The sequence below is a fragment of the Prunus persica genome, chromosome G1 (genome assembly GCF_000346465.2).
Source record: "Prunus persica cultivar Lovell chromosome G1, Prunus_persica_NCBIv2, whole genome shotgun sequence".
Lineage (NCBI taxonomy): Eukaryota > Viridiplantae > Streptophyta > Magnoliopsida > Rosales > Rosaceae > Prunus > Prunus persica.
This window is the reverse complement of record NC_034009.1, coordinates 42,978,349-43,005,566: the sequence shown is the minus strand read 5'-3', so window position 1 is coordinate 43,005,566 and position 27,218 is coordinate 42,978,349. Positions and strand designations below refer to the sequence as shown.

The 27,218-nt window shown below is 36.4% G+C and overlaps 3 protein-coding genes across 3 annotated transcripts; 1 reads left to right on the top strand and 2 right to left on the bottom strand.

The window, feature by feature from the left end:
* On the bottom strand, nucleotides 1,304-3,225 carry LOC18791409 (E3 ubiquitin-protein ligase ATL6). The gene has a single exon (XM_007222632.2). It carries the CDS (start codon nucleotides 2,715-2,717, stop codon nucleotides 1,470-1,472), a length of 1,248 nt encoding a protein of 415 aa, XP_007222694.1. The 5' UTR covers nucleotides 2,718-3,225; the 3' UTR covers nucleotides 1,304-1,469.
* On the top strand, nucleotides 15,178-17,334 carry LOC18789178 (transcription factor bHLH94). Its single transcript, XM_020561175.1, has 3 exons — nucleotides 15,178-15,934; nucleotides 16,057-16,455; nucleotides 17,078-17,334. Exons 1-3 carry the CDS (start codon nucleotides 15,452-15,454, stop codon nucleotides 17,168-17,170), a joined length of 975 nt encoding a protein of 324 aa, XP_020416764.1. The 5' UTR covers nucleotides 15,178-15,451; the 3' UTR covers nucleotides 17,171-17,334.
* LOC18789725 (RING-H2 finger protein ATL54) lies at nucleotides 19,728-21,667 on the bottom strand. Its single transcript, XM_020562096.1, has one exon. The coding sequence runs from the start codon at nucleotides 21,322-21,324 to the stop codon at nucleotides 20,281-20,283; it is 1,044 nt and encodes a 347-aa protein (XP_020417685.1). The 5' UTR covers nucleotides 21,325-21,667; the 3' UTR covers nucleotides 19,728-20,280.

Sequence of the window (27,218 nt, the reverse complement as noted above, 5' to 3'; positions counted from 1 at the left end):
TAAACGTCTATTTTGTATATATTCATTCAAAGATCATCTCTACAAAAAAATCACTTGAATCCGATATCATTTGATCACTCAATTAAATTATTGAAATTTTAGTACTTTCTTGAATCACTGTGTTCATTGATTTGGTATGACACAATTAGATGTCTAAATAGTTTCCAATTTGTCTAATTTTTTGTAAGGATGATTTATGAATGAAGACCTAAAAAATAGATTGTTTGGATCATTGAAAAAGAATTCATAGGGTACCCTAAAGTATGTCCCTCAAATAAAATTATTTACAGAATCTCTCAATAGAAGAGGACTATATATATATATATATATATATTAATAGTTCGTGGACAAATTGTAATTTAAAAGACAAGTTTCTTGACATTGGTATAAAATATAAGACAAAAGGCCATCATGAATTTTGGAGAAATGCGGGGCGAGGAAGACTCCCTCAACATCGTGTTAGAACAAATTAGTTTTTAGTCTAATGGTACAAGTAGTTCTCTTTCTAATGTCAATGAAAATTACAAATTAAAATCTCCATCTTTCCGTTGATTTAAGAAGAAAAAAAAGGTATTGAGCATGACAAGAAACATAGTATATTCCACACATGCCACCAAACATTGGTAAATGCCTAATCAGTCATCGCAACCGTTTGGAAATTAGATCATGACTTGAAGAGTTGACACAAAGCTAAAAACAGATGATCCGCTTGCAGGCTCCGTTCGCTTTCAGACATATGCAACTTGGATTACATCGAAGTCTTATTCTTCATTAATTTGTAAATGCGATTGAAAGCAAAGCTAGTTTAAAGTTGTTTGGTATGAACTTTGACTTTCAACACATATGGATATAAACTTGATAAGGTTGGATCCTCATCTCTGGATATAAAATTATAAAACAAAACCTCAGCTCAGCAATCAAACATGACCACCAATTAATTCAAACTATATGATTAATTTCCTATTATAGCCAATTTTGTGATCAATCTTACCTCATGTGAAAAAGTTGAAGAAAATAAAAAGGTACCACAAAATCTGATCGAAAATAACTCATTCCTCTTGTGCTGCGAAAAGTCAATTATGTCCTTTTAATGTTAAACAAATTGAACACATAAATATACAAGTTAAGGGCATTCATGGGCTTAGTCAAATTAGCTAGAGCGGATGTTCTCCTCACTCTGCACCTAAGTTCAAATATCTCTCTCCGTAGTTTATATTAATTTAAAATAAAATATCGTTTGTATAAAAAAGAAAAAAAATAGTAATAAACAAGTTTAGGGTGATATGGTAATTACATACATTAATCACGATTCACAAACTCTCGCTCCCCCAACTACTTTATTCTTCACTTTGTGCGGAACTCTAATTACATGTTTTGTCTCACAATTTGAACAAAAAAATTTAAGAAACAAATTTAAATAAATATGTACACAAAATTTGAGTAGAGGCAAATTTAAACTGCTACATATTTTAAACCTGATCTTTTCTCCGCAAGGCATCAGTTGACTGTTCATCATCATCACCGTCGATATGAGCCAACTGTGATTTCTTCGATTCCGATGGAGCAACTGTCGACTGGGTTGTCACGTCATTATCTCCAATTTGGTTCCTAACAGAACCGTTCCGAGAAACAAAAGGTGGCATCATCGAGAAACCCCACCGGCTTGACCGGCTCGCCCGGTTTGATCCTGAGCTTGGGTCGAACCGCTCATACAAACTGGGGCTCTTTCCACGCACGCTGTCATTCCTAAGACCTTTCCTTGTACTCCCAGCCCTTGGGAATGCCACGTTGCTACTCCTGCTACGAATCAAGGCCGAGTTCATGAGCTGAGCTCGTACCTCGTCTGGTAATCGTAGTGTAAACTTCTCGACGTTCTCGCCGGGTCGAACCAACGAGTGACCGGTCGAGTGTGACCTTGGAAATAATATTCCAGTGAATCGCCTCCCAGTTGATCCTGACCTCGGCGGTCTAAAACCTGTTGACCTCGACCTAGGTGGACCTCTTTGATTGGTTCCTTCACTTACATTCACCAAATTAATAACCACTGGCGTTTGAGATTCTTCCTCTTTGATTTGATCTTCAACCACCCGAACTGACACCTGGCGGGGTGGCATATGCGGTGGTGGCGGTTCATCCACAGTACACGGGCCTGCATCAGGTTGACCTGATTCGATATCGGGGTCAGTCGGGTCAACCCAAGTGTAGGGCTCTTCGCCCGGCTTGGGAACCAGGTAGGCTCGGCAAACCGGGCAAGTGGAGTGAGAGAGCAGCCACGTGTCGATACAATCCGGGTGGAACACGTGATCGCATTTGGGGATCAAACGCAGCGTTTCGTCATCTTGAAACTCGTTTAAGCACACGGCGCATTCGAGCGAGTCCTTGCCGAGCTGGAGCCCCTTGACGTCGGAGTAGAGGAAAGCCGGGAAGGTCTCGATGACGGCGGGGTCGAGCCCACGTGCCATGCCGTTGCGGAGCGCAAGGTCCACATGCCCCTGGAGGCGGGTCTGGGCGCACTGGCGGGTGTAGACGGACAAGAAGCCGAGGATGAAGAAGACGACGACCAGGACCACCATCACCACGGCCATCTTGATGTCGAACCTCGGCCCGCCTGAGTTGTTGGATGGTGGCTGAGGCGGTGCGTATTGGGCTGTGATCTGCTGAGAGAACAGGAGGAAGCTGAGCGTCCACGCCAACAAGGCGGCATGGTTGAAACTCATAATCACTACTAGTTTAGGGTTTAAGGTTTGCTGTTCAAAGAGAAGCAGAAACCGGAAAGGGCAGAAAAGGGTTGGCTCTACTCCATGAGCTTTGTATACAGAGAGGTAGAGGGAAGAAGAGAGAATGAATATAGTTGAGGGTTTGAATGAGTCGTGTCGTGTGGGTTTGTTTGTAGAGCAAGGAGGCTGTGGAGGTTGACTAATGGAGAAGGTGGGACCCAGAAGAAAATAAAATTTCTATGGAGGATTATCTAACATATAATATTGGATTTTTTTGATTTTTTTTAAAAATAAATGGGGTGGATCATTTGATGATGAAGATGGTGATGTGGGGGGGTTGGGGTTCGGGGTGGCAATGATTGACAGATGTAGGGAAATGGAGGTTGGGACGCTTTGAGTTTGAGATGGCAGTGCATGTTGTTTTCTTGTGGTTTGGGTGATAGTCAATGTATGCGATTATAACGAGAATAGTTGAAGTAGAATTGTGTAGCTGGCATGAGCAAATTTTTCTTTTTTTTTTTATACTAAAAACAATTATTAATCTGTATTCTAGAACATTGGTTGGTGCCTTCAGTTGTTTTCTTTAAACTGCACCAAACTTAGCTGACTGAATTATAGAATCACAAATTGGAAGGTGAAAAGTAGCTGCCATGTTCAAGCTCTGAGGATTGAGGCTCGTTACAAGGGAGGGTACTACAGGAACAAACAAAAAAACAAACACCGAAAAACACTTTAATAATGACATACGTGATTCTTCGTTATGGAGCGCGACTACAGAATTAATAAGCACGGTTACTTGGTAAGTAGTTTCATAGTCATGGATAATATAAATACGAACCCTACTAATACTATCCATGCCCTTGAAGTGTTTTGTTTTTTTGGGGTATTAGGTGTCGTGTCAGACTTGAATTGGATGTCAAGAATCTAATTTAGAATTTGCAATGGGTGTACCAGAAAAAGCCTCAAACACGCATATTGCGCCTGACATTCGTTCGATTGCGAGCCAAATGTATTCGGTGATCATTTTAAAAAGAGAAATGTAAACATTTTTTTCTTGATTTCTTTAATGCCAAGTATCCTTTGAGAAAAAGAAAAAATAAAGTAATTTTAGTTGAAAAATAAATTAGTAAGTTGAAAGACTTAATAAAGGGGGACGAGCGAGGTGATGAGTAAAAGGACGGATGGATATTGTAGGCGGCACAAGAAGACCCACGAAAGGGAATACTCTTTTGGACTATTTATTATAAGAATTGCAAACGTGAATGGCAATGAAAATGGGAATTGCAAGTTGTGGCTACAACGGTACCAGGAAGGCCTAGTTGAATTTCATTCTAACAACAAACCAGCGATGACCAGCCGACCTATATCCTCTTTCTCCACTTGCTCACTTCTAAATTTATAATAATGAAAAACTTTTACATCAGGATGATATTGTCTATAACGGGTTTGTACTTCTAGTGTTTAAGAACGGTTATATCTACACAGAATTTGTATTTTATGTGAGATCGTAGGTAAGGGACTTGTACTTCATATGTTTAAGAGCGTTTTTGCATGCACTGAATCAAAATTATGTGTTCAATTCCTCTCTCCTCAAATATCATTTGTATTACAGAACAAAAAAACAGTGATTGAGATGAGATGTCCTCATAGATGGATGCAAGTGTTGGAATAATAATTAGCGATTTTAGTTATTTGAAGTCTCGAAGAGTGCTACTGAAATAGTTTTATTTTTTGTATTTGCATTGCATGTTTATTTATTGTTGTGTTTTTAACCTCATAGTTTCTATCTAGATGCATTTTGAAGGGTACGGACTCATTACATCCCCATGACTAGGTGTATTATTTTTTGTTATCAATGAAATTCTCTTGTGCCGTCAAATTTCTTTATAATGTAAATCCTGCCCAATTCATTTTGAAATCCTGATAATTCGCCCCACATGTCCTTCTCTCAGTCTACCAAAGTAGACCTGGAAATGTAACAGTACGGTAATGCTAAAGACAATTCTGGTCGGACCCAGGAAGCTTCTTATAAACGAATAAGTTATAGGAAGGGGATTGGATAATTAACCCATTAATTCAATATGCGCAGCCCTAAAACTTGATGACATATTAGACATTAGAATGTAAGGCAGACGAAAGAGACTGGTCAATTTATTTACTTGTGAACTAATTTGTTCATTTATTTTGTCACAAACTGGGTATAATAGTGAATTTCTCAAATTTAAATTCATGTTTGTGATATATAAAAATCAGTGACAGAGAAAGCTCACTTGTTCATCGAGTTTTCTAATTAAAAGTCCACATTCGAGTGCTTCTTCCTTTGTTTTCTTAATTGGAGAGGATTGCATTCGTTCAATCTCAAATATCTAATCAAAATATCTACATGCGACTCATGCTCTTTAAAAACCATGGGCTTATAATTATTTAATATTATATTCACTCTCTCTTCAAGAATTTTAATCCTAGCTTCCTCCTTGGTTTAAATCCTTATTTATAAAATAAAGAATTCGTAGTTGTTGCTTTCTTGATTCAACAGATAAGTATGTTCCTTTGACTAATGAAATTTTGTTAGATGAAAGTCTTTTGATGATTTTTTTTCGTTTACATTTTTTTTTTTGTTTTTTGTTTTTTTGTTTTTTGCCCATGGAACTATTTTGATGATAACTACAAGAATACTCGTCAAGACTTATTGTCATCATCGTTAGAACAAAATGAACAACTTTGCAAGAAAGAAAAATCATTATTTCACCTTTTTATTCCCCTAATATTTTAGCAGAGCAAACCCGAGGAGAGAAGAACGAGAGGAAAAGATAGGAGAAGATTTTTTTGTCTTCTATTTTTGCTATCAAGAATTTTTAAGATTAGTTTAAGATTAAAAAAGAAAATTAGGAGACCAAAATAACAATTTTTGAAATAAAAATTCAAAGACCCCAAAATCAAGAATTTTATCCACGAAGTATAATCATATAACGTTTGGTGTTTGGAATTAGATTATATTAAAATCAACAGCCCAGTTTTAATTTAGTTCTTTAAATTCTTCATCCATGATCGATGGGAACAAGGTAATCCTTTTGTCTTCTACAGTTATTTTCGTAATGATCAACCTTGATTTAACCTTGATCTTCTTATGGGAAATTTATTTTCTAATATCTTCGGCCTAATGACCCCAATCAATTTATCAAACAGTGGGCTCATGAAAGAAAGAACAGCCCAAAGATTCACATGGTTATGGGCAAAATTTTGAAAAAGGAGTTTCTAGAAAAAAGCTCATGGGTTTTGGAGAATATTAAGTCCGTCTATCCTTTCCTGACAATACAAAGGCCTTACAAATTTGAGCGGTTCTATTTATATTACAACTTCTTTGGCAAACAAATATTTATATTACAAACTTACAGGGTATAGGGGCTAGAGGTGGACATGGGTTGGATTGGGTTAGATTTAGATCCAACCCGTAATTCAATCCAATATAATTGGTTTTGGAAACTATCAATCCACCATAACCAAACTAATCTAAGAGCTCGTTGGGGACTGCTTTCTTAGGAAATACTTCTGCTTATATACGCTTCTAGCAAAAGCGCTTTTATTATAAAGACGTTGAAATTTTCATAAGAAATCGAAGTTCTTCTTGAAAAAACACTTGAGAGTGCTTCCTGAAAAAACACATGACAGGTGCTTCTCTAAAAAGAACATGACAGATGCTTCTCTAAAAAGAGCTTACAGCAATACTCATAAACAGACCCTAACCCAGTTAATGTACCAGCTAACCGGTTTAGGAACAAAACCTCAAACTTTATAACCATTTCAAATAATCTAAACAAAATAACTACTAAGGCTTAATGCTGAGCCCAAAAATGCCAACCATGTAAGTAGCCTAATAAGCCCAAAATAACTAGGGAGATCCACACGTGCCCTCGAGCTCACATGGTAAAACCCAATGGGAAGTGCACATCACATCAACACTATACCTCAAAAAGACTAGTTACTAATGAGGCTTCTTGTAATCGCATATGAAGCCCAAATTGACCCAGTAATTTATTGATGTGGGACTTATACATACCAACTACGGTGTTAAATTTTATTTTAAATTAAGTATAAAACGGGTTAGAAGAACAAATTTGAGATTTTATTTTACACGCTGAGCTCTCTATGTGGTCTAATGACATTGAGAGACTTAATAATTTCTATAAATAAAACTTAATAACCCTAGTAATAGGTAATGTAATGAATAGAGAGCCTAAGTTAATTATTAAAACTCTAAGTCAACAGGGTTTATCCTAGTAGAAAAGGGTATTAATTTGAACACTAGTGCTCTTAGCAAGGCCGACCCTAACTTTTAGGTGGCCCTAGGCTAAAAATGAAAATTAGGCTCATTTCTCTTTCATTCTCCTGAATATAATAAACTAACATGAAAAAAGAATTATGCAATTAAATACAATTTGGATAAATAAACACGGCTCCAGTATTGGCCATATAATCGCTTCCCCAATTTGAAAATAAAAAAGAACGAGGATACAAATAATTTGCACTCTTTCATATTTCCTCACTAAATAATCTACTAACAATAATTTTTTGGATAAATAAAAGAATTTATAGTCCCTATTGGCTTTCTTTCATTGATTGCTACTTTTAGCAATTAAATACTTAAATACATGCACTTGATGTTCATATATTACATAATTTTCATTTGGAATCTTTAGAAACACTTGTAATCAGATTTGGGGCCTTCAAATGCCAAACTATTGAAATGATTCTCCTCTAAAATCATATTCTTCAACTTGGTACATATATAATATATATAATTTGGGGCCCTACAAATGCAAGGCCCATGCCCATTGCCCTCCTTGCCCACTCTCAAGGCCAACACTGGCTCTTAGGTTCAAATTCCCATAAAATACTGACAGTATGTGTAAGAAAAATTCTCCTTCTAACTTTAGCTAAAAATTAAAAATTAAAAATTCAAAAAATTAATTCAAAAACTCTAAAATAAGTACACACACAAAAATAATTTAGATGATCATTAATGGCCAGAAGAGTACTATATTCACAAAAGTATTATTAAAGTGGAACTTTCTTCGAAAAATTCATGATATTGATCTGTGCGAAAATAAAATACCAATATAACTTTTGAGACAACCATGGCAATTCATAATGGGTTTAGATGATATATAATTTCCTAAAACAAATATTAAAGACAAGCAAGCAATGAGTGAATAGCGGTGGCAACTAGCAAGAGAAAGCCAAAATTATCACTGTTGTTGTGTTGTGAAGGAGGCCTCTGGTTTTGCTTGTGCCGCGGTGCCGCGGTTTTGGTTGTGGAGGCCTGTGGGGGACAATAAGCCAAGCGTAGGGCTGCTAATGTCCAACTTGTTTTCTGTCCAGTCGAAGCAGACGAATTTGCTACCATGGATTGCCTAAATCAGATGTACCATAAATATTATGTAACTGAAATTGTTGCCATGCAAAATGGCTTTTTTTCAATTATATGTTTCTCCGGCTCAGATTAATTTTTGAATTTTATATTCTAATTGGGGTATTTAATTACGTTGGACAACTACATTAGCTGGTGAAGTTTTTTTGTTTATAGGGTTTTGTTTCTTGGCTGATTCCACAAAATGGGAGATTTTCCGGTCAGGCATTTTGTGTCTTGTTGGACAAATACAAAAGGAAATTAAAAAGGAATCTTAATTGAGTTTAAATTAATGACATTACTAATCTCCTTCAATCATTTTACAATATGATCACATTATCATGCATCATGCTTCCAAGAAAGCAAATTCGATTGCTGATTATGATTCATTGTCCTGTAAACACTACTATTTGGCTTAATTAAACATTGTGATCCAATTATGATGTCTACTAACTATTGTTGGGCAGTATTAACTCGATGTTCGTTGTGATTAAGAGAAAATTAAAACGATAGTTCTCGTGCCACAATGAATTTAATTAAGTGAGTCAAATAACGTGAAGATGAGAATGAACAAATTTGATAACAATAAAATTATTTGTACGTCATTTAAGATCACATTGCAGAAGACATCTTTCCTAAGGTTTTATTTATTGTTTGTTTTTAATTATAAAGGTCGTATAATCTAACTTTGAAAATTGATTAGCTTGTCTTCAACTTGATCACGAGTTGTATATATATGTGACAAATTTTGTTGTCACTTAAAGAAAAAGAAAAATACTGCCTTATGTTTGTGTACCAGATAATTAAGATGGGGACTTGTACGTAATGGGTCAAATTTGAGATATGCAGTATCTTTTCCTATAAAAGAAATTGCTGAAAAATATACCACATATCTTTGACGAGTTAGAAACACAGACAGGATCAATATATTCTAGTTTCTGTTCCAGTTTAATTAATTAAAGGGTATACATTTTAGTTAAGAATTTTTTTAATCGAATTTGAGAGAGTACTGTCAAATAAATTAAGTTGATGAAGCCAACGGGGTCTAGCCTAGTAGCAAAGGGCTTTGACTTGCAAACAAGAGGTCTCAGGTTCGAACTCCTATAGCATTTTAGTCTTGTGTGTGTGTGTGTGTGAGAAACTCTTCACTCCACTATCGCTTGTATTAAAAAAAAATTCAAGTTGATGAAGAACTTCTACAACAACCCCAGCTAAGATGGAGGTTATATAAATTATAATAATCTCTGATCACAAGTACCTTATTATCCGTTGAACACCGTTTTAATTAACATCAATGTAATGAAATAATAATGTAGAATAATTTAATCTGTGATTTCCGGTACAAATTGTCGATTTGACCACAAGATGCTTTTTTCCGGCAATATATTTGATTAACCAGATCAAATATTTTGTTGCAGACCTAACATTATTTTGTACTGTCAGATATATGATGGAGGCTCGTGATAGGATAATGGAATATTTTGCAATGTGTAGAATTGCTTTCTCAAATATTTGTCAAATATTTTCTTTATATAAAATAGTTGGAAACCAATACAGAAATTTTGAGCTACGGTGATGGAATATTTGTAGATTTCATTAACAGAGGCTTCAAATCATTATATATATATATATATATATATATATAATTAATGATAGCCACCAAACTTAATTTCTCATTGATATTCTGATGACTTGAAGTTCCATCAGGCATCTGCTTGTTAGTTAATGACATGATCCACCTTCTCTAGAAGGGCTCTAATGTGTAGTTGCACCATATTTTTTTGGGAGGCTAATTATGTGGTAGGTATACTCTTGCAATCTTAGGAAATACCATTGATCTAATCATTATCACTAATAACTTCTGTAATTTATTTGTGTTTCAACATTAAAAAATAATATTGAGGTGAAAGAAGTTATAATAACTTTTATCCTCATTTATATATAGGGAAGTTTTGTCTTTTTTTTTTCTTTTTTTTGAATATTTACATTTTCGTAGACTATTGTTTTACCTTTTTTTTTCCTTTTAAATGAAATAAATAAGTTTTAAAAAAAATTCATAAGGACCTTATATATAGTAAGGGTAAATTACTCAAATGGTCCTCAAATTTGAACCCAATTTACATTTTGGTCTCTAAACTAAATTATTCGTTCAAATGGTCTCTAAACAATGCATTTTTATTGTTTATAATATCGTGTTCATCAATTTATTTTATTATGGTTAGATAACAAAACAATTTCTAATTTGTGTGAAGTTCTGTAGGAATAATCATTGAGTAAAGACCTAACAAATGCCACTAGATAGATTATACGCCTGAATAATATGCACGCAAATACTAAGCCATGACATGAGGGAGGACCAAATAGAAAGGTTGTGCGCATGATTACATATATTAACCTAGAAGATACTGAACCCATAGATTAATGCATGTGTTGGCAAGGAATGGTTTGCCAAAATATAGTTCCGGCTAAAATAATCGAAAGAGACATTATTGATGTTGTGCCAGTTCAGTGCAAGTGTAGAAGCTTCCCATTTTTTATAGCATTAAAAAACAAATCAATTATTAACTATGCATTCTATACCAAGAGCTCCAAGACAAACATCCTAATTTCACAATTTCAAAATGGTCACTTTCTATCTGCGCCTGCTTCTTGGTTTTTTGGTCTCAAAACTTGTTTATATTGTTGTCATGGACTCATGGTTGATAGGTTCGTTGCACTTCTGTGGAATATTCCGTACATGGAAAAATGCAGAGTGTTATGTTTTTTCAATCGTTAATGATTTTTCACCGTCGACAAAATTATTCTTGAATGAGGCCAATATTCGTTGGATGAGCACCTCAAGCTTGGCATAATAAACAAACAACTTTATTTGGAATTGGTCAAACTAGAAAGAATTTACCTTTGATCCAGCTAGGCCTAAAATCAGATCCCCCGGGACCAGAGACATTTGGTACGCTTGTGAGTTTGTTTGCCCTACAAAATAATAAACAAGCAACATTTGGTACATTTAGACCTCAAATTAATACATTTCCCATGTAATTACTTTTGAGGAGAGCGATTGATTGGTTGCGACTAGTATTTGGTACATTTTCGATACTTTATCGACAATATCAACTTATATTATTCCCATGTAAATACTTTAAATTGATACTTAGTTTTCAAGATTTTGCAGATTATCTTACCTCCAACTTGTAAATTCATTCCATGGACTGTCTTGATTTTTTTAGCAATTATAAATTTGTTTAGATGAATTCGAAAACAAGTGTAGATAGGCCAGCCTATCTAGACTAGATTTATTGATGATATACAGCTAACCAGAGCTTGTAGAGGACGAAATCCTTCACATGATTACTGTCTGTTTTAACCAAACACTAGGGAAAACGCTTTTAAGTTAAAATAGTTTTTAAGTTGGTGTGAAAAGGCACTCCCAAACACATAATAAACAACTTCTTTACGTATCTTTCCGGAACAATCTTAGCCCATGTCATCTGATCAATTGGAGAACGTACGGCCTTTGTCTTTCATAGATCACACAAGATCGAAGATGAGTTTGACATTTGGCAAACTTTAAAAAGTAAAAATTATTGGAGGGAAACGCTTCAATGGCAAAACAAAACCTTACGTGAAGTAAATTTGATGGCAGATGCTTTGACAAATATTCGACATAAGTATGCTCAGCCACATAGAAAACAATAATATCATAGAAAAAAGACGATTTCAAAATTTGGGGATACAATTTATGTAAAGAAATTTGCTAAATACAGCATGAGTCAGTGAGTATATGAGTCGTTGATCATTGAGTCTTACATGTTGCAAGTATCCAATATATTTTGGTAAGGAAAAAAAAAGTTCCCGTGTAAATTATATTGAAAAGGATGATATAGATCTAAGTGGTAATATAGATTGAAATTTTAACCCCGTATATGAATGAACTTAAATGATATCGGATTGAAGTGATTTTTTATAGTGATGATCTTTGAATGAATATTTATAAAATAGTCGGTTTATATTAGTGAAATACAATGCCGAATGGGCCCTATAAAAGTATCCTTTAAATAAACTTATTTGACGAATTTCAATAACTAAAGCTCTATGTGTGTATATATATATATTCATCCAACTAATATTGCTGGAATCCGAAAAGGAAAATCCAAAGCAGGAAAAAGAACAATATTAGCAGGTTCCCAGAATTTGAGGTCGCAATTCCATGGTTTCATGAACAAGTCAACAAACAACTATTCTAATAGGTTTTAGAATTTAATAAACCAGATATCTGGCCAAGCAAGTTGTGATTTACATTGTGCCAACTTGCGTAAGCTAAAAGGTTCTGCTAAGCGTACTTGGCGCATGAAGCACATGCCATTAGGGAACAGATTATGATAATAGACATAATCTGAATTAAATTCAGTGTTTTATTAGGTGATGAGTTGTGCTAATAAGGACCCTCTATATAGGTTTCCACTGCATTCCACAATTGACAAAACCTAATATATAGTTAGACATGAAAAGGTAGGGTTGTAGTGTTGGCGTGCTATTTCACAATAGCCCTCAGTTTAGATTTCTGAAACCCTTTGATTCAGATCTATTCCTACTGACTAGGAGAATCTAATAGGGCTTGATCCATAAAATATAGTGCCATCAGTTTTTTATGCTTGGATAAATAAAGAGTTACTGAAGTAGTCTTTTTATTAATTATAGAAATGCGATAACTGAGGAGAGAATCGGAAACAAGATTTCAGGTATAGGTTGACGTTTTCAATATCACTTGAAATTACTTGAAAAGAGGAGAAATTATAGAGTGATACTGTACTATCACGTCAGCCGGTAGCAATCCTAATGTGAAAAGAAAAGAGAAAAAAAAGAAAAGGAAAAACTTAATGTGGTGCTTGATGTACAATAAGTTGGTAGCAATCCTTACTCTACTGATAATTTAATAGATATCAGATCAACAATACTCTAAAATAGCCAGATATATTGTTTTTCAAAGTGATCTTAATTATGGAAGAAAAACACTGAGTTTACAAAAAAACAAAATGACACCAACCAAGTTGCATTCCATTCAAGACTTGATTGGTCGCCGAATCTTATGAACTACAAGTTGTCGTGATCCATTCAAGGGAATGCCAGGTTGGTATAGATTTTGCTCATTTTTTTAATAGATCGAAGGACGGTAAAATTGTAATTAAAACCAATGAATGGAATAACTCAAAAAACAATTCAATTCAGCAATATTAAAATGGGAAACAAAATTAAAATAGTACCATGGTGTTAGCAAAATTCCATGGAAGGACACAAGAGAAGCCCTAGAGAATGTCCTATTGAAATTTGATTTAATTAGTATTAAAACATATGACTAATTATATTTTGCACCCTCCTAGTTTGGAGTGCCAAGTAATTTGGTCCATATCTTTTAAAAATTAGTAAAAACAGCCATGAAGTTTGAAATTGTTATAGTATTGGCTCATTCATTCATTTGGCTATCATGTTCGCCGCTCTTTTTGGAGGTAACAATTGACCATTTTGTGCATATATGAACATATTTTTTTTTTTGTTGAGAAATAACTGTAATTTATTTTTCATCTCTCTGTCTCTGTAATTTAAAACAAATTTTTATTTGATGTCCATGTGACATATGCTAATCCAAGTGATATTGAGTTCACGTCTATGTAAGCAAAGAATGGATCTACCGAGTTCTACATCAAAAAATAACAGTTAACTTGTTGGGGATAATTATTCTAGAGATGGTTTGTCCTATTTTGTATTCTTGATTTTGACTATTTTGTTAGTCTGTAGCATGTGTGGTATTTTTTTTCTAGAAAAATTTTAACGAAATCACTATTAACATGTCGATTACTTTGTAATGTTCTTGGAATATTAATGAATTCTATTTTTGTCTCAAAAAACTTGTTGGTTAGACCGACAAAGAGATCAATAATGCACGGATTCGTAACTTTATTGTTGTTATTGTAATTTTTTACAAGATAACAAGTAAATCCAACCCCCAGCCCTCAAAGATTGAATGTATTATCGATCCTACAAAAAACTTATTGGTAGAAGTAACACACTAACACCATTGAATTATATAAGAGAAAAAAATTCACAGAGAAACAAAGGAAAACAGTAAAATGGTGCAGAGGGTCTTGGGAAAGGGAGATGGACACATAATAAGTCCTCATCGGAGATGATTACAGAGTGGCCGTTTGTGAGGTCACATGGTTTTCCTCTGAACTAAGCTGGTGTGTCTTGTTTTCTTCTCTCTTTTTTCTCTCTCTCACTTTCTTTCTCTGTTCATAGATCTTCATCAGAATCTCTGAGACATCCACCAGCTTTTCGTCATCTTTCTCTTTTTCTATGTCCAAGTGTCCCGACCATATTATTGCCAAATGAAACTATGTTCACCTCCCCAAATCAGAAAATTATGAAAGAGAGTAAATAGTGTTCTGATGAAAAGACCAGCTTGGCCCTTCCATTGGCATACCAAAGTAGTCGGTTGAACAGGGAGATGACCGTCCTCACAGTTAAAATGGTTATGTTCATGACATTGGGATATGCTCTTGGGCCCACACCAAGGAAATGTCTCCTCCAAAGGGTCCCACTATTGGATTATCTACCTACAATTTTAATTAATTAATAGTCGGTCGATTAGAGGTGTTTAAGAGTTAATTTGTTGAATAAAACTATTTCTCCATGTGTTACGCAATGGTTATCTTTTTATGCAAGTGAGAGTGATGTTACTGGTAATTTGTTGATGTATGTGAATTTTACGATGCATAAACGATCACAAATTATCTATATTTGTGTAGAAAATTGACTATAATAGTAATGTTCTTACAAGTGAATCGCATTATTATAAAAAAAGATATTATCAACAATACGATCAGTAAATACAGTAAAAATAACGTTACTGTCATTTGCTTAGTCGACTAGTATATTATTGCTATCTTTGGGAGAACCAAAAGAGAATCTCTCTATAATCTTTGATCTAGTGACTGGTCTACATGAAATCTCACGTGCAATACAATGTAGCTTTTTGTTTGCTAGGCTAAAGGCTCTTTTAAAAGGAACCAGGCTTTCTTATTTGGGGACGATAAAAGGGTGAGTTTGTTATTTGGTCTTTTGGGTGTAGTGCTTTGGACTTGAAGCCTAATACAATTTCTCTTATTTGGGTTTTCTTTTAGAGCAAAAAAGCTTCTCACCCTTTAAACCCTCCCTTCCTTTCAGAGCCACACAATAGCTCCTCACACACTACCTGAAAGAGCACTGAAAATTCAATATACCAATTAAAACAGAGCTGCTGTTAGAAAAAGTGATTTTGCAGGGGAAAAGCATGGCATTAGAAGCTGTGGTTTATCCAAAAGAGTATCCATTTGGCTTTGGTTGCAAAGATTTCTACTCTTTCAATGGAGGAGGAGCTTCTTGGGGATGTGACTTTATCTCACAAGAGGGTCAAAACAACCACATAGAGCAACATGTTCTCAATGAAAATTGGGACTATTGCTCCTCATCTCCTTCACTTTTGCAAAATGTGAAAGAATGGGATCCCAATTCCTCACCTGAGGCCTGCACAGCTGACCAATCTGTCCCTCCAGGACATCTCTCTGCCATGGAAACACCACCACCGCCACCACCACCACCACCACCAACAACGACAAACCGGCGCAAACGACGTCGTACCAGAAGTAGCAAGAACAAGGAGGAAATTGAGAACCAGAGGATGACTCACATTGTTGTGGAGCGAAACAGGCGCAAGCAAATGAATGAGTACCTTGCTGTCCTCAGATCATTGATGCCACAGTCTTATGCTCAAAGGGTCAGTTTGATTATTTTTTTATCACAAAAATCAAATTCATAATTGGGTTTCTAACTACATGTCCTTTTGAATTGAATTTTTTTTGGACTGACCAAAATTCATGTGGTAAAAAAATGTTACAGGGTGACCAAGCATCAATTATTGGGGGTGCCATTAATTTTGTGAAGGAGCTAGAGCAGCTTTTGCAGTCAATGGACAGCAACAAAAGGAGCAAGCAACAACCTTTGGCTGAGTTCTTCACCTTCCCACAATTCTCAACTCGTGCAACTCAGAGCAACAACAACTCAGCTGGGGTCCAAGCAAACGAGCCAAACATGGCTCAGAGCAACAGCAACCAGTGGGCAGCAGCAGACATAGAAGTGACCATGGTGGATAGCCATGCCAACCTTAAGATACTCTCCAAGAAAAGGCCTAGGCAGCTGTTGAAGATGGTGGCTGGGTTTCAAAGTCTCAGGCTCAGTGTTCTTCACCTGAATGTGACCACAGTTGATGAAATGGTCCTCTACTCTGTTAGTGTCAAGGTAGGTTTTACAGTAGTTTTACAGTAAAAGTCTTTTCAAATGATTGCTTTGCCTTTTCACAATTAATTCCCACTTTCCTCAGTCTAATTATTGTTAAGCAATCCCACACTGGGCAAACTCTGTTTTTATTATTTTCATGTGTTTGCTGCTTTTAGGAATTTGAAAAAGAAAAAGGTGAACTTAATTAGAATTTTAAATTTTATTAAAGAACAATGAAAGGAGTAAATAGCGACATCTAAGACTTTTAATCAACTTTACCAACTAATATTCAGTTTATACCCTCTTACTATTATATTATTTGCCACACCACATTTTTTTCCATTTGCCTTTGCATTATTTTGCTATGCCAGACCAATCACGACATGCCATGCTAATAACTTTTTTACGTGGCAGTCTATAATTGATATGAAATAGTAAAACAATATTATCTCCGTTTCATGCAAGATTTTTTTGCATAAAGTCGGTGTGATGTGAAAGATGCAGTTCATGTACTACAACGAAAAATTCTCTGAAAAGTGAAAATATACTAGCAATTATTCTCTTACCAAATTCACCATGGTTTTTAGTTACAGAAAAACTAATTAAAAATCTTGTTTCTTTTTGTTGTTGTGAATTGGGACAGATTGAAGAAGGGTGCTTGCTTAATACAGTGGATGAAATAGCAGCAGCTGTTAATCAAATGCTGCGCAGAATTGAAGAAGGTGGTTTTAGCTGAAAGCTGAATTCTTTTCTCTCAGTGGATCAATTTTTCTTCGCTCTCTTTCCTTTTTATTTTGTGTTTTTCTTCATCTTTTTTTTCTTTTCTAAGAAGGTGTATGTTTGCGTATTGAGAAAGAACTAATCTAATTCTCTACAGAGAAGCCACAATGATTGAAATAATCCCTCTCCAACACAGCATCTTTCCATTAACCCTAAAACCAGCAAAATAGACAGAAAATATATATTAAGTACCTTCTTTCTCCATCATTGCTTATTTTGCGTGATATATACAGAAGTGTTAAGAAAATTACAATTATATAATCACCTAAATTTTCTATAATTTAACATAAATCTGGGGGAATATTCGTTTCATTGAGAGTCCAACAATTTGAGCTATGGAAGAACCGAAAGTGGCCAATTCGTACAATTGAGGGTAGGGCCCTCATTGTACAATCGAATATTACTCATAGTTCTTTGCATAATGCATGAATCTAATCGTAAGTTTCTCTTAGTTGAGATTAACTTGCACATGGATTAATTCCTTTTTCACAGCTTGCATTTGAGTTTCATGTGTGTTTCGTGCACATGTTGTGAGAGAAAAATTATATACAACGATCTCGTAACAATATGTGTCAAGAGGAAGATGAAGTCTGATGCCGACCCCAAAAAATTAAAAATCTGATGATAATTAATCAAAGTAGAAAACCAGTTTACTCAACTTAAAATTTTAAGGTTTTCTTAATTTTAAGGTGGTTGTTACAAGTTACAAAGGACAATACCTAGAGAATAAGGTTGGTGTCTCAATTGACATGAAGTCCCGAAATGGGATGTTTATTCCTTATTTTTGAGGTTTAGGTGAGAATAGCAAACCTTTTACAGAATCCTCATGGGTTATTGGGCCAGATGTTATCTTGTACATGTGCAATGACAAACTAAGTTGGGAATGAGCTAGGATTGAATTGGAATTGCTCATGTGTCCGATTTTATTGACTAATTTTTATTTCATATGCTACTCATTTTTAACGGAATTGTAGTGTCACGCAGCAAAAATAAGTTTGCCTCGTGCAACTACAATCACGTGGTGCTAGTAAAGTCCACAATATATCACCCACAATTGAATTTTCATTCAAATAGAATGCACATGAGAGATTATACCTATCTTATTTGCTTTTTTTTATTTTTATTATTATTAACTACCAGAGCACTTTAGATAATGCGTTTTTGGTAGGAAGTTGCCTTGTGAGCAAGAAGTTTCGGGAACAAAGAAGCTACGATAGAAAGTAAAAGCTATTGGATTAGTCATGAAGAGTTTTTTTGATAAACATGTTAAGTCCAAGTTCTGAGCAAAAACGAAGAAGTTTCATTTACCAAAAGAAAAAAGAGCGAAGAAGTTTCGTGAATGAAATTATGGCAATTCAAATTAAAGTTGTTCTGTTTTTGGCACGTTATAATGAGTGTATAAAGAGAAATGACTGGGACCAATGAAAAGATAAAAAGTTAGCTTTACAAACTTTTGCCAATGGCTGCCTCTGCGTATAGAACTTAGCCGACAAAACAAGACAAATGTCCTTTCTTTCTTTCATTATTCTTTAGTATCAAGAAACAAATTTCCTTCTTTTTATCCGGTGAATTTTTCTAATGAATTTTTTTTAATTCTGACGATCTGTTTATAGAAGTGAATAGACTGCAACTGGGCTTTGTGAAATTATGATGCTGCTCGGAACCTTGGACATGCAGATGTTCTGGTAGCAGAAACTATTCAAACTAATGGGCATTTGAGATTGTTTACTTGAGGCACACCCAACAGAACATTATCATTTAAGGAGATTCAAACAATTACATATACTTTTATATTGAATTTAAGATTTGAAGGAGATCCTCGAGACATCGGGTTATGGCGATTCAGACTTATATGTGGCTCCGTCTCTGATTTCGAACTCGAGCATTCCTTGCATTATATGTATCGTGAAGCCAATTCATTTAGTTGCTAATCCGGTGGTAAATTTGTTACATTAATTGTCTAGTGCTACTTTGTGTCAACAACAGTATTCCATTCCCTCGGTTGTACTTACTTTTTCCTTGACCTAACATAGGAGGCTTAGTATATTTCTACATCAGAAAAGAGAAAAAGATCTTGGATTGACTCTGGTCAAGTGGAGCTAACTTGCCCAAGTTGCATTCTCCCAGAAACTCGTTTTCTTGCAAAGATGGTCTTTTATCCAGCGATTATTCTCCATTCCACACCAAACCAAACTGACCAATATTTCAAGTGTTAGGTGACTTTTTAAGCGTAATTTAGATTATTGTCTTCTAACAAACCCTATCCTGACAATACCGTATTGAACAATCGAAGGGTTAGTGATGGGTTTCCCTCGTTAGTGGAGGAGAGAAAAAGAAGGAAAATAAATATTAAAATAAAATAAAAGAAAGGACGGGAAAATTTGAAGAAAACGAACGGAAGAGAAAATGAGAAAAACTCTCTCGCATGCAAGGCCATCAATTTGTCAGTTAGAAAATTTGGACAAGCCAAAGAGCTAGAAGATTCCTGGGAAATCTAATCCCATGGCAATTGGTTCATCAAAAACTTTATCTGCATAACCAAAATAAGGGTAACAATGGCATGATGACATCATTAACATGGTAAGTAAATACACATGAATAAACTTATGCAAGAGACTCGAAGTTCAAAATTTAAGAGCATTTATCTGCATCAGAGCCATGTGTTCGATTCTAATATTCTTCCAATATCGCTTGTATCGACACCAAGAAAGCCTCAATGAAACTACTTCTATCGTCTTTACTAATCATTTTATGGAGAGCATCTTCAATATTATATGGATAAGTCAACATGCCAACATGCCAACATGCCTGTTATAGATTAGTGTACAATATGTTTAGTATGTATATACATGCATGTAGCATTGCAGACATATATTGAATGCTGCATATGCAGTAATAAAAGACTTAAATCTCTTTTCCTCACAACTCATAATTTCAAATCATGTGTCACTTTGCATGCCACAGAAACAGAACTTAAGCACCCTCAGCTTATTGAGAGCACATGAGAAATTTCTATTTTATAGTACAATCATCTCACCTTGAACACTCGTACAAACGTCACAACCTTTACTGGGGAAGAACAGAAATCATGCTCCACTTACGTCTCAAAGACCTCTTCATCAAAACAGGGCTTAAATGTAGAGATTGACCAATTGAAGAATATCGCTTTCGAGCAACATCTGAATGCAATTTCTCAGCATTCTTCAATTTGATGACTAACATGTTTGCAGCCAAGGAAGAATCAAAAGACCAGGACCTCCTTATAAGTTCAAGAATGGAATTCCCGTTAGAATTTGTTGCCTCCTTTGATGTATTTTCAAGACCAACTTGGTGTTCTTCTTCACCTTCATCCTCTGTTTCAGCTATGCTTTCACAAACCTCATCATATCCCTGTTGATTATCCACACCCAATGCAATTTCACTCTCAGAATTTTCCACTTGGGTCTCTTCATTTGTGTCCACAGAAGCCAAATTAGGAGGCCTCAGAATATTAGCTCGGCACAGCGGGCAATTCGTGTGAGACCTCAACCAAGTATCAATACAAGAGACATGAAAAGCATGGCTGCACTTGGGCAACAGCCTGAGAGTCTCATCTTCCTGAAACTCATTCAAACAAACCGAACACTCGGCTCCTTCAATCAAGCCCTCATCTTTCTTGTACTTACAAACTGTGATTGAATTTATGATCGACTGTTGCAATCCAACGGTGGAGATGAGCCACACCGGATGGTCTCCTTGGTTCTCTGCAAGAAACTCCTCATCTGTGCTGCCAGATTGAGAGAGAGAGGATCCATTGCTTCTGTAGCTACACAAACTTGTGTAAGACTTTACCACAATAACATAGTAGCCAATAAGGAGCAAAAGACTGCCTAGCAAAGACACTAAGAGCACCACATATGGTGAGATATGGTGGTTTTGGTCATTTTGATCAATTGCAGAAAATGGTGGGGGTGGTGGGATGTAGAAATCTGCATAAGGGTAGCAGCCATATGCACAATCCGGGCCACAAAATTCTGGACAGTCAGTTTGGTTTGTGGAAACTGGTGCAGCTGGGAAGAGTTTTCTGTGCTTGATCACTGCCATTAAAGAAGTGTGTGTTGAGGAAATCATGAAGCAGAGAGAATTGAAAAAGAAGATGAGAGACTAAGAGGGAGTGAGGTAAGCTGTCACTTTGTTATTTTTATTTTTTATTTTTTATTTTGTGTGAATTAGAAGAGAAGAAATGAAGTAAATAAGGTAAAGAATCAAAACACTTCTCTTTCAAGGTTTAGTAGGGTGTGTTTGGTATTTTTTTTGTGCAAAGTCAGGTAAAGTCCATGCCTCCACCATGGCCCTGCATGGGCTTACAAATTCTTTTGCTACAACTAGTAATTTTTGGACTGCATTTTTCGTATGCGTCTTCTTCTTAGGCATATTGGGATTCAAATTCTCATTTTTGACCTACAATGCTTTGAGTAACTCTTATGAATGTACTTATAGAAAATCTAATATCATTGAATTTGAAACGACTTAGATGCAATGAATAATTTGAAATCAATGTATTTTTAATAACGTGTTAAACCTTTAAAAAAATAATCCCTAGAACAAATCGGAGCTAAAAAAAACTCGACATAAATTAATGACGCTATGTAAAAGTCATGAAATTCATATAATTTGTAGACCATATAACATAATATTGGTACTAATTATATTCTGAGGTCACCATGTTGAAATTTTGTTGACCATGAGCCTAACTCACTCAGATTGTATAAGGATAAAGTGAAAGGTATGTTTAGGTTTTGAATCCTCTTAGAAGCAAAAGGAAAAGAAGTAATAAGTCTTATCAAATGAAATGGACATAGTATCTGCTGCCTTATACTTTAGAAGGTTACCTTCTCTTCTTGTGTTCTGACTCAGCTTGTAATTACTAAACCTCTATGTTTACATATAATCAGCCCCCTTTGGGAAAAACTAGTTTGTGTTATGAAATAACCTGGGATATGTGCGAATTTTGAGCTGCACGTAAAGTAGATGAGACACAATATTTAACGAGGTTCGGCTACGCCTACGTCCTCGGAGAGCAGCAACAGTAACCTTTCACTATATAATAATATGACTACAATAGTGTTTACAATATGTGTGACTCACTGAATTTTCTCTCTGCTTACTTACCCTCTTATTTTCTCTTCTTCTTCTCTCTTCTTTTTCTCTTCTCCCTTTTCTTTCTTTTCTCCGTTGGTTGCTCTTTCCATTGCAAGTGATATGCCTATTTATAGGCTAAGGTTTTGGTAAAATACAGGGAAGGAAAGTTCCTGGAAGATGCAAGGAAACTTCCTGAATTGATAAATACAGGGAAGGGAAGTTCCTGGAAGATGCAAGGAAACTTCCTCTGTGGGCTCCACCTTCAAACTTTTACAACACTCCCCCTTGGAGACCACATGTCCCTAGATTGGTTGCCTCATTAAAACCTTGCTTGGAAAAACCCAGTGGGAAAAAACCTAAGCGAAGGAAAAAGAGTACAACGTGCATATGTCCTATGTTAGAGGACTTTTGAATGCTCCCCCTGATTTTGCATGCTCCAACTTGATTGCTTGCAGAGTTGTCGTAATCCGATGCCATGCACTAACTTTTGGAATGTACATTTCGGCAATGATTTAGTGAAGAGATCTGCCAGGTTATCACTTGAACGGATTTGTCTGACTTTGATTTCTTGACTCTTCTGGAGCTCATGTGTATAGAAAAACTTTGGTGATATGTGCTTGGTCCTGTCACCCTTGATATATCCTCCTGTGATATGAGCAATACAAGCTGCATTGTCCACATTCAGAATTGTTGGAGTGTCTGTTGTTGAGGGTAGGGCACATGTGCTTCGGATGTGATGGATTACCGACCTTAACCAAACGCATTCACGACTGGCTTCATGGAGGGCAAGTATTTCTGAGTGATTAGAAGATGTGGCCACTAATGTTTGTTTTGTTGAGCGCCATGAGATCGCAGTTCCTCCACATGTAAACACATACCCAGTCTGTGATCGTCCTTGATGTGGATCAGAGAGATATCCTGCATCAGCATAACCAATAATACTCTGGGCATTGGTCGATTCACTGGAATAGAATAACCCCATGTCTGTTGTCCTACGAAGGTATCGTAGAACATGTTTGATGCCGGTCCAGTGTCGCCTTGTTGGAGCAGAACTGTACCTTGCTAACAGATTTACTGAGAATGATATGTCTGGTCTGGTACATTGTGCTAGGTACAATAAAGCACCTATTGCACTAAGATATGGTACTTCTGGACCAAGGACCATTTCATCATTCTCTTTTGGACGATATGGGTCTTTCTTAGTGTCAAGCGATCGAACGACCATTGGAGTGCTAAGTGGATAGGCTTTATCCATGTCAAACCGTTCCAATACTTTCTCAGTATAAGTTGATTGATGCACCAAAATTCCATTAGCACTGTGCTCAATCTGCAAGCCAAGACAATATTTTGTCTTTCCAAGGTCCTTCATCTCAAATTCACGTTTGAGATAATCAACAGTCTTTTAAAGCTCTTCAGAAGTTCCAATTAGATTCATGTCGTCGACATATACTGCCACTATCGCAAATCCAGACTCTGATTTCTTAATAAACACACATGGGCAAATAGGATCATTTGTGTATCCTTACTTCAATAAATACTTACTGAGACGATTGTACCACATTCGTCCAGATTGTTTTAGCCCATATAATGATTTTCTCAATTTAACTGAGAACATGTCCCGTGGTTTGTTTCTGGCTGCTTCAGGCAACCTGAATCCTTCTGGAACTTTCATGTATATATCTGTATCCAATTCTCCATACAAATATGCGGTAATGACATCCAGGAGTCTCATTTCAAGTTTTTCTGAAACCGCCAAACTTATTAGGTAACGGAATGTAATTGTGTCCATTACTGGAGAGTATGTTTCCACATAATCAATTCCATGCCTTTGTGAAAAACCTTGCGCAACGAGTCGCGCTTTATACCTTGAGATCTCATTTTTCTTATTGCGCTTTCTTGTAAATACCCACTTGTAACCTACAGGGTTCACATTGGGTGGAGTTGGACTAATATGTCCAAAAACACTCCTTTTTTCCAAAGAATTTAATTCTGCCTGGATTGCATCTTTCCACTTGGGCCAATCTTGCCTTTGTGTACATTCATTAATAGAGCACGGCTCAATATCATCATCTTTTATGATCTCAGCAGCCACTGAGAATGCAAATATATCATCGATGATCATCTCATTTCTACTCCACAATTCATCAGTGGACGTATAATTTATGGAGATTTCTTGACTTTCAGGTACGGTTGCCACTCCAGGGGCACTTGTCTCACCAATGACGTTTTCCTTGTCAAGAAGTACCTGTCCCTCTTTGGGGGCATTTGAATTATGAATTGTGGGCTCTCTATTTATTTCATTTGGATTCATTTTGTCCATCAACTTCCTCTTTCGAGGAATTGAATCCTTTGAGCCTAGTGGTCTGCCACGTTTTAGGCGTGCAGCAGATGAACCATTTGCTGGGACATTGCTTTGTCCATTATGGACATCAATCCGTGCGGGTGCATTTGCAGCTGGGATATGAGATTTCGTCACCTTTGCTGCATCATTAAATGCATCTGGCATCTGATTGGCAATACTTTGGAGGTGAACGATCCTTCTCACTTCGTTTTCGCATTGAGCAGTATGAGGATCGAGATGAGACAATGTGGATACATTCCAGGATAATTCATGTCGTTTTTCAGGAATGAGTTTGCCTTGTTCTTTAGACACAGATTTTTCTCCCCCTAATGGTGGGAAGATTGTCTCATCAAAATCACAATCCGCAAATCGTGCGGTAAAAGTATCACCCGTCAGGGGTGCCAAGTATCTGATGATAGATGGTGAATCAAAACCAACATAAATTCCCAATCTGCGTTGAGGGCCCATCTTAGTACGTTGCGGTGGTGCAATGGGCACATATACCGCACACCCAAAAATTCTTAAATGTGAAATGTTTGGTTGATTTCCCAATACGAGTTGTATTGGAGAACATTGATTGTTGGTGACGGGCCTCAATCGCACAAGCGATGCTGCATGTAAAATGGCATATCCCCAAGCAGAAACTGGCAACTTTGTTTTCATTAGCAAGGTGCGTGCTATCAATTGAAGGCGTTTAATTAAAGCTTCTGCCAAGCCATTTTGAGTATGCACATGGGGAACAGGATGTTCAATATCAATGCCTAGTGACATGCAGTAGTCATCAAAAGTCTGAGATGTAAATTCACCAGCATTATCGAGTCTGATTGACTTAATGGGATAATCTGAGAATTGGGCTCGTAATTTAATTATCTGAGCCAAAAGCCTAGCAAATGCCATATTCCGAGTAGATAAAAGACAAACATGTGACCATCGGATAGATGCGTCTACCAAGACCATAAAGTATCGAAATGGTCCACATGGGAGATGAATGGGTCCACAAATGTCCCCTTGAATTCTCTGCAAAAATGATGGAGACTCAACATCAACCTTTGGTTGTGATGGTCTGATCACCAACTTCCCTTGTGAACAAGCTTGGCAAAAGATGTCGCTTGATAACATAATGTGTTTAGTCAACAAGGGATGTCCTTTAGAGTTGGTGATGATCCTGCGCATCATGGTGGATCCAGGATGACCCAACCTGTCATGCCAAAGCTTAAAAGCATTTGAGTCAGTGGACTCTTGGTCCATGACACTATGTGCCTCAATTGTCCGTATGGTTGTGTAATACAACCCTGATGAGAGCTCACAAAGTTTTTCCAGTATATGCTTTTGAGTATCACTGGAGGTAATACAAAGATATTCCATGTTTTCCTCTTTCTTTGTTTCAACATGGTAGCCATTCAAACGTATATCTTTGAAACTCAACAGATTCCTTCTGGAGTTAGGTGAATACAAAGCATCTGGAATGGACAGTATTGTTCCATTCGGTAACATAATTTGGGATATTCCTGAACCTTCAATCAGATCTGCAGGACCTGATATGGTTGTTATCTTTGCTTTTGTAAGCATTAATTTTGAGAAATACTTCCGATCTTGAAAGATCGTATGAGTAGTTGCGCTGTCTGCGAGACAAATATCTCTGTCATAGCCTTTGTTTTGAGGGCATCCATAATTTGCATCCATGCCACCAAATAAGTAAAATAAGCTAGATTAATAAAGAAGAAAACATTACCACTTTTATTGGATTGAAATTTAAACAACACTTCATCTAATACAAGTAGTATATTAAGGAATTTAATCTAATTCGGACACATAACCTTCATTCCCTCTTTCAGTAACAAAGTCAGAAACATCTAGATGCGTCTTGTTTAGCTGACGTGATATTTCTGATGAGCCATCTGTGGCTGGCGGAGCATGATCAATGTAATTTATCTCCACTTTCCTGTTCTTAAGTGAAGCTTGATAGAGATCCGCCAAATGCCTGGGCGTACGATATGCGCGCACCCAATGTCCATTTGCACCACATCTGTGACAAGGGCTTTCAACATTTCTAGGCACATGGCTCATCTGTGCCTTTCCCTTATTACGGGATGCATTTTTGCCATTCGTGGATGGACCGCTCCTTGGACCTAAGCCCTCTGAACGAGCACCACGATTTTTTCTACTTCCTTGCCAGTGGCCACGCTTGCCTCCTCGCCCACGTTTGTGGATACTGCCACGAGATGAAGTGGCATTCACTTCCTGAGATGCAACATTTATTTCAGGAAGTGGTGCTGAGCCCGTTGGGCGAGATTGGTGATTCTTTAATAAGAGCTCATTATTCTGCTCAGCTAACAAGAGGCAGGATACAAGTTCCGAGTACTTCTTGAAACCGCTATGTCTGTATTGCTGCTGAAGGAGGACATTTGAAGCATGAAAAGTGCTCAGAGTTTTTTCGAGCATATCCTCATCAGATATATTTTCCCCACATAGCCTCATTAATGAGGTAATTCTGTGCATAGCAGAGTTATACTCGGACACTGACTTGAAATCTTGAAATCTC

What these genes read in the sequence shown, in the direction of transcription:
- LOC18789178 (XM_020561175.1), top strand. Translation starts at nt 15,452, where the DNA reads ATGGCATTAGAAGCTGTGGTTTATCCAAAAGAGTATCCATTTGGCTTT. An exon ending in CACAGTCTTATGCTCAAAGG is followed by an intron (nt 15,935 to 16,056) that starts GTCAGTTTGATT and finishes AAAATGTTACAG; the next exon opens with GGTGACCAAGCATCAATTAT. An exon ending in TCTACTCTGTTAGTGTCAAG is followed by an intron (nt 16,456 to 17,077) that starts GTAGGTTTTACA and finishes GAATTGGGACAG; the next exon opens with ATTGAAGAAGGGTGCTTGCT.
- LOC18789725 (XM_020562096.1), bottom strand. Translation starts at nt 21,324, where the DNA reads ATGATTTCCTCAACACACACTTCTTTAATGGCAGTGATCAAGCACAGA.
- LOC18791409 (XM_007222632.2), bottom strand. Translation starts at nt 2,717, where the DNA reads ATGAGTTTCAACCATGCCGCCTTGTTGGCGTGGACGCTCAGCTTCCTC.